This window comes from Trichomycterus rosablanca, chromosome 7 (assembly GCF_030014385.1).
Source record: "Trichomycterus rosablanca isolate fTriRos1 chromosome 7, fTriRos1.hap1, whole genome shotgun sequence".
NCBI lineage: Eukaryota > Metazoa > Chordata > Actinopteri > Siluriformes > Trichomycteridae > Trichomycterus > Trichomycterus rosablanca.
In genome coordinates, this window is record NC_085994.1 from 428,669 (window position 1) to 442,500 (window position 13,832).

At 39.2% G+C, this 13,832-nt stretch overlaps 1 protein-coding gene across 6 annotated transcripts in view; it reads left to right on the forward strand.

The window, feature by feature from the left end:
- The first annotated feature begins 674 nt into the window (after positions 1-674).
- The window catches only part of nfic (nuclear factor I/C), a 161,249-nt gene continuing 148,091 nt past the window's right edge, over positions 675-13,832 (forward strand). The window contains exons 1-2 of one of the 6 annotated variants that reach the window (XM_062998789.1): positions 675-1,041; positions 5,067-5,308. In XM_062998789.1, coding sequence (XP_062854859.1) covers positions 5,279-5,308 — 30 coding nt within the window. In that variant the 5' untranslated portion in view covers positions 675-1,041; positions 5,067-5,278. The remainder of the gene's footprint in view (positions 1,042-5,066; positions 5,309-13,832) is intronic. The other 5 variants (XM_062998787.1, XM_062998788.1, XM_062998785.1 and 2 more) reach the window with 5 other exon arrangements.

The window sequence follows — 13,832 nt, forward strand, 5'->3', positions numbered from 1 at the left end:
AATAGCGTAGATTATTGACTGATTGATCGATTGATTACTTTATTGATCCCCGAAGGGAAACTGCAGTGATACAGCAGCAATTTACAATCACAAACATCAAGCAGCAACACGACAATGTAGTACAGCAAAGAATTAAAAATAAAAAGTAATGTAATGCAAAAATAAGATATTAAGATCTAAAATATATATATAAAATATAATAATATAAAAATAAGAATATAAGACATCTAACACAGGGGGGTAAATTAGTGTAGAAAGATAGTGTACCTCTTTACCTGTTTCACAAGAAATAAATTAAGGTTTAGCGAGTAAACAAGTGTGTTTTTATATTTATTTTTGCAGTTAAATGATGTTAAGATCATTAATATGTTTTAAAAATGAGTCTTGTTAGATTTACAGCACTTGGATCCTGGTAAAAAGTGACAAAGAACCTTTAACCACCAATAAGAACCTCATTTAAATTAGAACTCTGGTGTTTCTATTTGTGGTTCCATGATTTTAAACTGGAGAAGCTGAACACACATGAGAAATAGTTACTGACAGAGTCCTTGTGTACATGCACAAACACACACACACACACACACACACACACACCTCGGCTGCGTTTCATCAGCTCTCTCTGAGTGTGTGTGTGTGTGTGTGTGTGTGTGTGTGTGTGTACTCGATCTGATGCTGCCATCTTCCTCAGCGTGCAAAAAAATGCAATAAAACAAACATGCACTGACCACCCCGACCCGACAGCAGTGCAGCCATGAGTTCCTGCAGTGCTGATCACAAACACACCGGACTGCGCGAGTTCCACCCCCGGGGGACGCGCAGCTGAGACTCCTAACAAAACCCTTTCAGCGCCGCACCGGAGCACCGGATCCCGGATCAGTTCCGATCCACCGCGTCTGTACCGAGCGTCCTGGGATTTCCACTTCCTCACGGAGGGGGACATGGATCTGGAGGAACAGTTTTAGGATCTGAGGCGGCACTGCAGCGCTGCGGAAAAGCCGCAAAGCTCCAAGTTTAGTTCCAGCGCTCCGGCCGATAATAATGGTAGGTGAATAAATCCCGTGTTTGGTTTTGCGCAGCGGTTATAACGCCTCACAGCGCTCTCACTAACATAACCAGCTGTTCCTAGAGCTGCTGTGGTGTAGTTCTGCTGCTCCTGTGTTTGTGTGATTGCTCTGAAGCCTGGAGCGGCTCGGTTCGGCTCGGTTCTGCTCGGGAACGTTTGCGGCGTTTGTTCTGGAACTCGCCCGACTTTTGCGTTCCGTGCTGCTGCGCTCTTGTTTCTTCACCAGGATGAAAAATAACACATCAGACATTTGTGCTGGTGTGTGTGTTTGCGTCTGCGTGTGTTGGTGTGTGTATGTGTGTGTGTGTGTGTTCGCGGGAATCCCAAAGCCAATTTCAAGTTTAAAGCCGAGCAGAAAATGGCCGCGGCCGGAGCTTTGAGCTCACCGGGGTGAAGTTGAAGTCTCAGACCGGCGGAGGCGCTCCGTTCCCGGCAGCACTTACAGTCAGAGCCCCGCAGCTCCCCGCTCATCTGCGGAAGCGCTTTTTACCTCCGATTCTGAAACTTTTTTGGTTTGTTTCTAGTCAAACCCACCAGTGTGGCCAGAAAACCGAAAGTGAGCCTAAAATACCACCGAGTTTAGGGTTGTTACTTAAACTGAGGGTGAAAGTGAGTCAATAAAAGACTTTCACCACCGAACCGGCTCCAACACCCCGACATCCAGATTTACTCACTTCTAACACCCCTACTGCAGATCTAGACTGGGTTTAACGCTGGTTTAGGACTTATTGTTGTTTTATTAATATACGAAAAGTGTCAGTGAGCTGTTAGTCTCGATACAGAGTTATTAGACTTGATATTTGTGTAGGTTCTGCCAGGGCACTTTGGTTCTTACCCAGGAAGTGCCCGTCTTCCTCTTATACCTCCTGTTTACTATTTAATACATTCACACACACACACACACACACACACATGTGTATTTATATACACTGATGGGCAAAATGTATACACACTCCAACAAAAGTAAACCTGTAAACAGTACACATTAGATGTAATATTACATTTATACAGACATGAAGGGATGAAAATAAGTCACCACTGAACTGCTGTAATTCCATTTAACTTCGAAAAAGTTCATAGATAATGTTTATTATTAAAGTGTCTATACATTTTGCCCACTTTGTAGGCCTATATACACTGTGTGTGTGTGTGTGTGTGTGTGTGAAACCTACTGCTACTCTTTACTGCAGCAGTAACCAGATTATATTACAAAGCATCATATTACACACATTTACTAGTAAAGTTCACAGTAAATTACAGTAAAATTTCCAATATAAAAGAAACTATTCATGGTAAATAATATTGTAGGACTGTTATATATAATATAATATAAACCTAAAGTCTGAGTGTGTAAGGAAACGTCCTCTGAGCTTCAGGCTATAAAGTTATACCGACTCGAACCTCCAGTTGAGTGTTCTGTACTTTATTATTTTCTTTCTCATGAATTTAAAACAGCTAGGCTGCATATTCCCACATCTTCTGTATTATTATCAGCACATTTTTATACTTCTGTACAAATAAAAGGTTGTTTATTGTGCTCGTTTGCTCGAGCTGAGTTTCTACAACCTCACGCAAACGTTGTGATCAGCAGAATAGCTGGAAATAAAACCTTTAACCTAGCAAGTTCCACAGAGCTGCAAATAAAGCAACTGCACACTGGCATTTTCTCCAAATCATCAGGCTGAGAGTTTTAATCAACAATAAGAATAAAACTCTTTAGGTTAATGCAAAAAAAAAAAAAACAAGCAGTATAAGTCTTTTAGTTTATTTAAATTAAAGTTGCCTAAAGTTAAAGTGCATGAGTCGAAGTCTTTCTTATGCTTTATTATAAAAAAAATAATTTAATTATATGCTAATATATGTACTTTAAAATACATTAATATTTTTTTGCTTTGTTTTATTACTTATATATTAGAACTATGTTTCACATTAACTATTTTGATGCCGTTACTGTTCTTATGGAGCTAAAGAAAACTTTGTAAAGAGCAGAAAGTACTCAAGTTTATACATGAATTTTCTTTAGACTATTTAATTTACCATAAAAACTTTTATTAGCCTTTATTCATCACATAAAAATATGCACAATCAACTTAATAGACAATAATAATGAATTAAAACATACAGCATGGCTTTCACAACATAAAACAAGGTTTCAACCTCAAGTTTTTAATACATGTAGTATAAGGTTTAGTGTTTTTTGGCAAATTAATATTTATCTCATCCTGGACTCTTAAAATAAAATACTTAACAACAAAACATCACCAAAATGACATATCACATTACAAAGTGTGTGTTTTTGTGGTCTGACTTGGGAGCTTCTAGTCTCATGTGGAACAGCAAGGCCTGCTATAGGAAATAACTGCTTGCTAACTAAAGCTAATCGCTATTTGAAACAGCAAGATCACAATAAATGCATGTTATTATTATTATTATTATTATTGATTTTATTATTATTAAGTCTGACTATAGAAATGAAGTGGAAAATAGTTGAAAGCAACATTTGAACAGTTTGGTTGATGAATTTAAAGCTTGTGTATTTAACTCTTCATTAATTTAAAGCGCAATGTTTGTTGACATGGAAAGATGAAATATTATTATATTATAGAGAGATCAGGTCAGTTTTATTAGTTTTTGGACTGAGATATCATGAATTATAGCTGATTAACACTGTGAGATTTGGTGATATCTAACTAATGAATACAGGAATGTTTGTCTTTAATAATAAACCTGAGGAAACACTGGTGTTGGTTGGTTTGTTTTACATTAATGCAGTACTGTACACAAACCTCATTTAATTCTTTATTTAAATAAGCACAATATTACTATTTAGAGGGGCAGAAGTCAAAATACAAACACAAGTACCCTGTATAAAAGGTACAAGGATTAAAATACATACACATTTACTCAAAATACATGAAAACAGTTTGTTATTTTGCTGATAACTAATCTGATTTAGACAAAATCACAAGCTACATTCTGGAACTGTGAAGTAAATAATAGTTTATAATCACAACCTGATGCTCTGTAGCTATTAAACAAACAAATTAAAGCTTTAGCATCTCGCTATTTTAGGTTTGATTAGCCGTTTTGAAGTTCATGAATTAGCCTGCACTTGATCACTAGATTGTTCCTCATTCTCATTTTCTGTTATCGTATTTCATTTAATTCCACTTCATTTCACTGTATTGAAGCGTATAATCGTTAATAATTGTGAATAAATTACACCAACGTAAAAGTTTGCGAAGTGTATTTGGTTAGCATACATATTACGTGAGCATGTGAGTCGACTCGTAAGCTACGGAGTCGACTCAAATCTTATGGCGCTGCATCTGTGAACCGAATCCGCGACCGGATCAGTGAACCGAATCGTTCGCGAATCGAATGATGTGTTGATGCGATTAATAAAGCGATAAACAAAAAATAAACAAAAAAGAGGGTTTAATTGCAAAGATGCGAGCAATTTTAAATATATAATGAGAGGGAAATGTGTAGGGTTGTGTATTTTGTGGGCGTAATGTAACGATTACTAGTAAAGTTGTTTTTTCTAGCTATTATACGCAACTGTAAAACCGTATTAAGTGGAATAAATACTCAAGTAATATAAATATGTACTTACAGTAAGGGGGTGCTTATATTTGGTTACTAACCCCCCTCAGATTACACTGATTATCACTGAATATCATTTGTCGGCAATGTGCGCTGGTTCATGCGCGCTCCCGGCGTTGCGGTGCGCGCTCCCGGTGCATGGCGTGCAGTGCGGCTTTTGCAGTTTTTGGTGCTAAATTGCGCTCGGTGCTCCCTCAGCGGGTCGGTCCTGCGTGGAAGTGGCGGTGAAGTTCGAACCCACGCTGGTGGGTGCTTTAAGTTGTGCGCGGGTTTGAATGGGCCGGACTTTTAGTTCATCACGTCATTTTATTCCTCCCTCTTTCATTTCTCTGCTCTGATTCTCTCTCTCTCTCTCCGTTCCTCCTCCTCCTCTCTCCCCGGTTTCTAACTGCATCAGCCCGTCCGACTGATCCTCGGTCTCGGCGGCTCGATCCGCGGCGCGCGTTCTGTTCCCGGTGCGTAAAAAGCGAGCGGCGGTGCGGAGGTGGTCAGGTCTCCGGTTCTCCGGCGGTGGTGGTGCTCCTTATAAACATGCTTCTGTTGATGAAGAAGATGAAGATGAACCCTGAGAGCCGCTTCTGTGACTGATCGATCTTTAGGACTCTCACCATGATGTATTCTCCTCTCTGTCTGACTCAGGTAAAAGTGCGGGTGTTCAATGACTGACTGACTGGCCGAATGCTGCAGGATTTGGGGTTTGGAGTTTGCACTTTAGAAAAGGGCGGGTAAAGCGAAAGCCTGGAGGAAATGTTCTTCATGTGGAGCACTTCTAGTCCATGCTTGTTTCAATCTACTTAAGAGTAAACAAAAGGCCTGAATCATCTTAAAGTTAAACAGCCTCAGCATAAAGCCTCCATATAAACTTATTATAGCAGTTTATGATTATTACTTTTTATATATTATATATATATATATATATTCTTTCTTTTGGTTTAATCTCATAATCAGTGCTGCTGTTCATCAATCATAATTAAAGCTGCTTGGATCCTGATTGGAAACCAAAGGCAAAATCTAATCAATAACTTCTGAGCAGCTTTTAAACTCATATTTCCATCACAGCACTTTTAATGAGGTGATTAAAGTGATCAGCCCGGTATTAAATCACACATTATTACTTAGAATAAAATTATTTCTTATTCTGTTTATAACTATACATGTGAGGAGCTGTTACCTGTATATAAGTTATTATTACTGTATTATTATAATATTATAATATTAGGAATACATCATGAGGAAATTCAATTTAATTATTCATTTACTTATAATTGTAAAATCCATTATATTAGTTTATTATTTTTAGCTTTAACTTAAATAATTGTAACTCAAGCACATTTGTAATCAAGTTAGTGATGGATTATATTTGTTCTTACTGAAATAACAGTAATTTAATGGCTCATAATTATGACTGTAATTACAAAGTCCAAGTTATAGCACAAATTAAGACATTTTAACTCTTATTTATTGTATAATTGTGCAGCTCAAACGTGGTTTCTTTCATTTAAACTCAGTTTTAATAAACAGCCCATAATAATCACCAATCATGTGATTTAAATGCTTCTTTATTATTGTGTATATTTTTAATGGAAACAGGAGCTTGATTTCACTATTTTCTTGCTATATGTTGTTATTATTACGGTGGCCTAGTGGGTAGAGCTTTGTGCTGTCGATCGGAAGGTTGTGAGTTTGAATCCTTGCTTTGGCATGCAGTCTCCTGCACTTATTCTATTCATGCCAGTGTAACTCCAGTCCAGCGTTTTTACTCTGAGTCTGATCCTGATAGAGTTTTATAGAAGAATAAAGTTTGGAGCTCCTGGAGGTTTTTGGCTCTTCTTCCAAACCACTGAAACGTGATATTTTATTACAACAGTTTCCAGCAGCTCTCATCACACACAGAGTTCAATTAGAACTAAAAGTAAATAAAAGTGAAGAGTGATGCGGCTCTGTTTGCTTTTCTTTGCTTTACGTTAGAATTTGTGCGACTGTAACACAAATCTAGATGGTTTGTGCTGCCAAGCCGAAATGTTCGGAGGCTGATTAGTGTTTTATTAGTTCTACTGTAATTAATGTAAAGTAACAGGCACAAAACAAGAGGTAAAACATCATGAAATTAAGTTTTTAAATAGGTGCATGGTGCATTATTAAAGCATACTGACTTTTTATTGACTAATTATTTCTAAACATGCGTTTAGCTGATGGGTACGTCATGTGTGGAACCGGAACTCCAGTAAACACTCAGTCTGGTTCAGGTTGGCGATCATTTCATCTAAAACACTTTTCATCGTGTTGTGATTATTATTGAGGATTCTGTTGGGTGTTTTGGTTGGTCATGATCCCCCAAAAAAAAAACCAATGTTTCTGTAGATATTTTATAATTTATTTATTTTTTTATTGACATAGAAGCTTGGTTTGACTTTATTTTCTTGTTATGTGTTGATATTATGGGGGCACTGGTGCCCTGCTGTTAGAGTCGGTTTAGCTGTCTGTCAGGACCTTTTTGTACCTGGACTGGACTGTCAGGCCTTGAGGCCAGTAAATTCTGACTAACAGCTGATAATAATCATCAATTACACAACTTAAAAGCTTTTTAAATTATTTTTAATTGACATAAGAGCTTGATTTGACTTTATTTTCTTGCTGTGTGTTGTTATTATGGGGGACAGTGGTGACCTGCTTCTGTTAGAGTTGGTTTATCTGTCTGTCGGGACCTTTTGTACCTGGACTGTCAGGTCTTTATGCCCGTAAATTCAAACTAACTCCAATAATAATAATGTATAATAATAATAATAAAAAATTACATTATTTTTTACTATTTTTAAAAGCTTTTTTTATGATATTTCATTGACATAAGAGCTGGTTTGACTTTATTTTAATGCTGTGTGTTGTTATTATGGGGGGCAGCGGTGACCTGCTTGGATTCTGTGTGGAACCGGAACTCCAGTAAACACTCGGTCTGGTTCAGGTTGGCGATCATGGCATCTAAAACCCATTTCATCGTGGTGTTGTGATTATTATTGAGGATTCTGTGGTTCTTGGTTAGTCAGGATCCAAAAAAAAACCAAAATTATTGTAGATATTTTATAATCTATTAGAAAGTTAAAACTTTTATTAGAGTCGATTTAGCCGTCTGTCAGGACGTTTTGTGCCAGGACTGAACTGTTGAGTCTTTATGTCCATAAAATCTATTAATAAGCACCAATTACACAACTTAAAAGCTTTTTAATTATTTTAATGAACATAGGAGCTTTATTTGACTTTATTTTAATGCTATGTGTTGTTATTATGGGGGACATTGGTGGTCTGCTTGAATTCTGTTGTGTTTCTTGGTTAGTCATGATCCCCCTCCTAAAAACCCGGTGTTTCTCTGTAATCTACTAGAACGTTTAAACTTTTATTGGAGTTATAGTTTAGCCGTCTGCCAGGACCTTTTTGTACCTGGACTGGACTTTTACGCCAGTAAATTCTAACTAACATCCGATAATAATTAAAAAGCTTGTTTTATTATTTGTAATTGACGTAGGTGGTGTGACTTTATTTTAATGCTATGTGTTGTTATTATGGGGGACATCGGTGACCTGCTTGGATTCTGTGTGGAACCGGAACTCCAGTAAACACTCGGTCTGGTTCAGGTTGGCGATCATGGCATCTCGACCTGCCTCGTAAGATCAGGTTAGATATAAAAACTTTAAACATTAATATAAAAGCAGGTAAATAATAAACCTCAGACGCTGTGTAGCTCGTCCGTGCTGTAGTTAAAGACGAGGGAAAGTCGTAGCTCGTGCAGACGTCGTCAGGCCTGCGCGGTACAGAAATTGTTAGCGCATGATTCACGTTACTGTAACTCCAGCGAACTCCGGGCGAGGGGGCGGCTGGATTCTGGATGGTTCAGGATTAATAAACGTCAGGGCTGAACTGAATCGTGGAATAAAGGACGCATGTGGACTGGAGTTGGTGCTGCCTTCACATGCTCTGAGACTACAGTTTAAATTATAACACATTAATGAGGGTTGTTTGTACTGTAATGCTTGTTCGACTGTAATCATGTGCTGCTTGTCTTCCTTGGCGTGACCGTAAGCTAAACAGGTGTCAGGTTTTACTGAGCCCGTTAGAATTGCAGGTACGTTTGGAACAGAAGCGGTTTGTAGTTGCTGATTCATTTCTGCCGTGTCGTGCGTGTGTTGTTTTGTCCATCGCTGTGTTCTGATTTATTTCTCCACGTCGTCCGTGGTACTGTACTGATCTCTGAAGATGCTGAATCAGAAACGAAGACGAGAACACGACAGAAGTGAAGGAGAAACTAAACTGTGGGAGGTTTAGGTTAGAACTGAGCAGCCTGGAAAACACTTTTCATCATGTTGTTGTGATTATTATTGAGGATTCTGTTGGTGGTTCTTGGTGAGTCAGGATCCAAAAAACCCCAAAATTACTGTCGATATTTCTACTAATACTTGAGTCGGTTTAGCCGTCTGTCAGGACCTTTTTGAACCTGGACTGGGCTGTCAGGCCTTTACACCAGTAACTCCAATAACAATCACAAATTACACAACGTAACAGCTCTTTTATTGTTTTTAATTGACATAAGAGCTTGATTTAGCTTTATTTTCATGCTATGTGTTGTTATTATGATGGCCTGCTTTTATTAGAGTCGGTTTAGTCTGTCAGGACCTTTTTGTACCAGGACTGGACTATCAGGCCTTTATGCCTGTAAATTCTAATAATAATAATAATCACTAATTACACAATTAAAATCATTTTTATATTATTTTTAATTTACATATGAGCTTCATTTGACTTTATTTTCCTGTTATGTGTTGTTATTATGGGGGTCAGTGGTGGCCTGCTTCTGTTAGAGTTGGTTTAGCTGTCTGTCAGGACCTTTTTGTACCTGGACTGGACTATCAGGCCTTTACACCAGTAAATTCAGTAAAACTAACAGTCAACAATAATCACCAATTACACAGCCTAAAGGCTTTTTTAATTATTATTATTTTTAATTAAAATAGGAGCTTGATCTGACTGTATTGTTATTTTGATGGCTTGGTTTTATTAGAGTCGCTTTGGTGGCCTGCTTGGGTTTCGTTGTTTTTTGGTTAGTCATGATCAAACCCCCCCCCCCCCCCCCCCCCCCCCCCCCAGGGTTTCTGTAGCAATCCAATAACAATCACAAATACACAATTCAGAAGCTCTGTTTTTGTTTTTATTAGAGTCGGTTTAGCCATCTGTCAGGACCTTTTTGTACCTGGACTGGACTGTCAGGCCTTTACACCAGTAACTTCTTTATCTAACAGCCGATAATAATCACCAATTACACAGCTGAAAAGCTTTTTTATATTATTTTTAATTGACATAAGAGCTGGTTTGACTTTATTTTCTTGCTATGTGTTGTAATTTTGGGGGCCACTGGTGGCCTGCTTTTATTAGAGTCTGTTACACCACCTGTCAGGACCTTTTGAGCCTGGACTGGACCATCAGGCCTTTATGCCCATAAATTCTAATAATAATAATCACCAATTACACAATTTAAAAGCCTTTTTCATTATGTTTTATTGACATATGAGCTTGGTGTGATTTTATTTTCATGCTATGTGTTGTTATTATTGTGGATTACTTTTATTAGAGTTGGTTTAGCCGTCTGTCAGGACCTTTTGTACTTGGACTGGACTGTCAGGACCTTTATACCAGTAAATTCTAACTAACGGTTAATAATAATAATTACACAACCTAAAAGCTTTTTATTGTTTTAAATTGACAAAGGAGCTTTATTTCACTTTATTGTCCTGCTATGTGTTGTTATTATGGGGGTCAGTGGTGGCCTGCTTCGATTACAGTTTGTTTAGCTGTCTGTCAGGACCTTTTTGTACCTGGACTGGACTTTTATGTCAGTAAATTCTAACTAACAGCCAATAATAATCTCCAATTACACAGTCGGTTTAGGACCTTTTTGTACCTGGACTGGACGTTTAGCACTGCAGCGCTGTGTGGAGTGATTAGTTAAACTGCTGTATAATAATCACCTCTTGATTCTGTAGTATTTAAATGAAACCAACAGAAGTTTGGTTTGAGATCTTTGTCACCGTGCTGGGAAACCAGATCTGAAATATCAAGTGTTTTGATTTTGCAGTGAAAGTTGTGGATTCATATGAAACTTCTGCTTCTCTTCACTGGCTGCAGTAACGTGTGAATTATCCTGAATGTTCCTGAGGAACGTGTTCTGAAGTTACACTGCTGCTTTACTGGATGGCAGAAGAACGTCTTCATGTCGTGTCTGTGTGTCCGGGGTGGCAGCTTGTTTATTCTATCATTCTGTACTAGTTTTATAAACTTTTATATGTAATTTTTACTCCTGAGGTGTGGGTTAGGCTTGTACTATTGTGCTGTTCCAGTGAACTTCTAGTTCAGGTTGAGTTAGATCCGTTCTGCACTGTTCTCCTCAGAATCTACCGTCATGGTGTAATAACAAAGCTAAAATTTTTATTATTTTGAGTCTCTGAAGTATTTCCACTGACTGTTTGTTTAGAAGTTTGTCCATAACGGATTGGTACCCAGTCCGGCGTGTATTCCAGCGTTTGGGTGCTACTGGACCCACCGAAACACTAAATAAGATGAAGGGTTTGATAAAAATGGATGGACGAATCAGATTTTTTATTTTATTGAAATACCTGATGCTTATTGTTTTTATTTTTTTAATAGAGTCTCGGTATCAGTACTGGTGTCGGTGTGGCGGGACACTGGTGGCCCGGCGTGTAGAGCTGTGGGTTACCAACTGAAATGCTGTGGGTTTGATAGAGATAGATGGATGGATGGATAGATAGATAAAATAAATACATTCCGACTAACAGCCCATAATAATCACCAATCATGCAATTTAAAAGCTTCTAAATGAATATTAATTGGAACAGGAGCTTGGTCTGACTGCATGTTCTTGCTATGTGTTGGTATTATTATAGGGCACAGTGGGAGCCTAGTGGGTAGAGCTGTGGGTTATCAACTGAATAGCTGTGGGTTTGAATCCTGGCGCTGCCATCCAGCCACTGTTGGACTCTTGAGCAAGGTCCTTTTTGTCCCAGCGCTCTGACCCCAGCTTCAGACCCCAGTTTGCCGCTGACCTTTTCAAAGCTCCTCCAATGAGACGAACTGTTTGATACGAGGCTGTAAAAGTGACTCAGGACGTACGAGCGACGCTCAGCGTGACTTATTGTAGTAAAACAGCGAGTGAGGAATGTGATTAGTGGAGGAACTTATGAGCAGTAATAATGAAGAGAAGTTTAGTGCTCCTGTCTCCTTCTTTTACTACATTAAACCACGTTAAGCTTTATTCTCAACCAGAAGCGTTTTAGACTCTGGGAGAAGCTGATTCTGATTCTCACCATTTCTCAGAAGCTGGAGCTGTAACACAAGTTTAAAAGTGAAACAGGGAGGAGAATCCAGATAAACACAGATACATGTGGAGCTGTAACCCTGGATCTGAACCTTATTCAGCTCAGATTCACACTCTCGGCTGGGTGCTGGATTTGGGACGGAGCCCGTCTGGAGTGTGTTTGCCAGTGTTCTCTGTGGTGGTTTGAACACCCCCGTGATGGCAGTGTGTAGCTCCATGCGCGCGTTTCTCATTGATCGGTTCTGTTAATGCTGCAATCAGACTACGTGCGGGGAGCGGCGGCGGATCGGAGACGCCGCGCCGGCCGCTGAGTCCGGGCCTGTTTTAGCGCCCGACTGATCTGACAGCACGTCGATACCGATACCACTCTGGCACGACTCGCTGAATCTTAACGTTTGGGTTTGTGTTTGAGCTCTGACCTGTTTACGTTTATTATCACAGCGCTGTGAAAAAGTATTCACCCCCCTCGCATGATTTTCTCTACTTCTGCTGATGTGTCACGTTTAAACGTCCTAAACCATCAGAATTATTTTAATATCAGATAAAGAAACACGATTAAACACAAACTGCAGCTTTTAAATCATCGTTCTATTTATTACTGATAACATACATGTGAAAAAGTAATCACCCCCTTGAACCTGATCACCGCTTGTTCCTCCCTCTGCAGTAACGACTGTGATGGAGTGTTTGTGATATTGGTGATGAGTTTTTACGTCTCTGTGGAGGAATTTTGTTCCGCTTTTCCCTGCAGAATCATTTTAATTCACCTCCACTGGAGGATTTTCAGGTCAGAACTTTAACTCGCCGCTCCAAAACATCATTCAGTAATTTAGTGGTGAATGTGCTTGTGTGCTGCTGCGTAACCCGTTCCCTTGCTTTATGCAGTTGTTGTCCGTTAGAACGGGAGCAAGCGTCGTCTGTGGTGCAGAAGTTGCGTGGAACAGTGGCACTATAATAGCGTGTCCCTGAATCTTTTGATAATATTGTGTACAGTAGATGGTGAAAGACCTGAATGGTGTGCACTCCTGTGTAGAGGAATCTCTCTCTGACCTGCTGTGTGAGGTGCTGATGATGATGCCGGACTCTACAGTGTGTGTGTGTGTGTGTTTGTACTGTTCCTGCCGTTTCTGCAGATTTGTGAAGTTTTAAACGATCATTTGAGGCACTAAAGCACAAATACGGTTTATTCACAAAGTATTCAGACCCCTCAATGTTTTCCACACAGTGTTTGTGTTGTGGATTTGATTTTAAATTGATGTGAATGCTGTTTTTATTCACTGGTGTGTGTGTGTGTGTGTGTGTGTGTGTGTGTGTGTGTGTGTGTGTCTTTTTCTGTATATGGGTGTGCTTAAATATGTGTTTGTGTATCTGTGTATAAGTGTGTATGCATTTGTGTATGTGTTTATATATATACACCGATCAGCCATAACATTAAAACCACCTCCTTGTTTCTACACTCACTGTCCATTTTATCAGCTCCACTTACCATATAGAAGCACTTTGTAGTTCTACAATTACTGACTGTAGTCCATCTGTTTCTCTGCATGCTTTGTTACCCCCTTTCACCCTGTTCTTCAATGGTCAGGACCCCCACAGGACCACCACAGAGCAGGTATTATTTAGGTGGTGGATGATTCTCAGCACTGCAGTGACACTGACATGGTGCTGGTGTGTTAGTGTGTGTTGTGCTGGTGTGAGTGGATGAGACACAGCAGCGCTGCTGGAGTTTTTAAACACCTCACTGTCACTGCTGGACTGAAAATCGACCACCAACCAATCGTCCAGGCA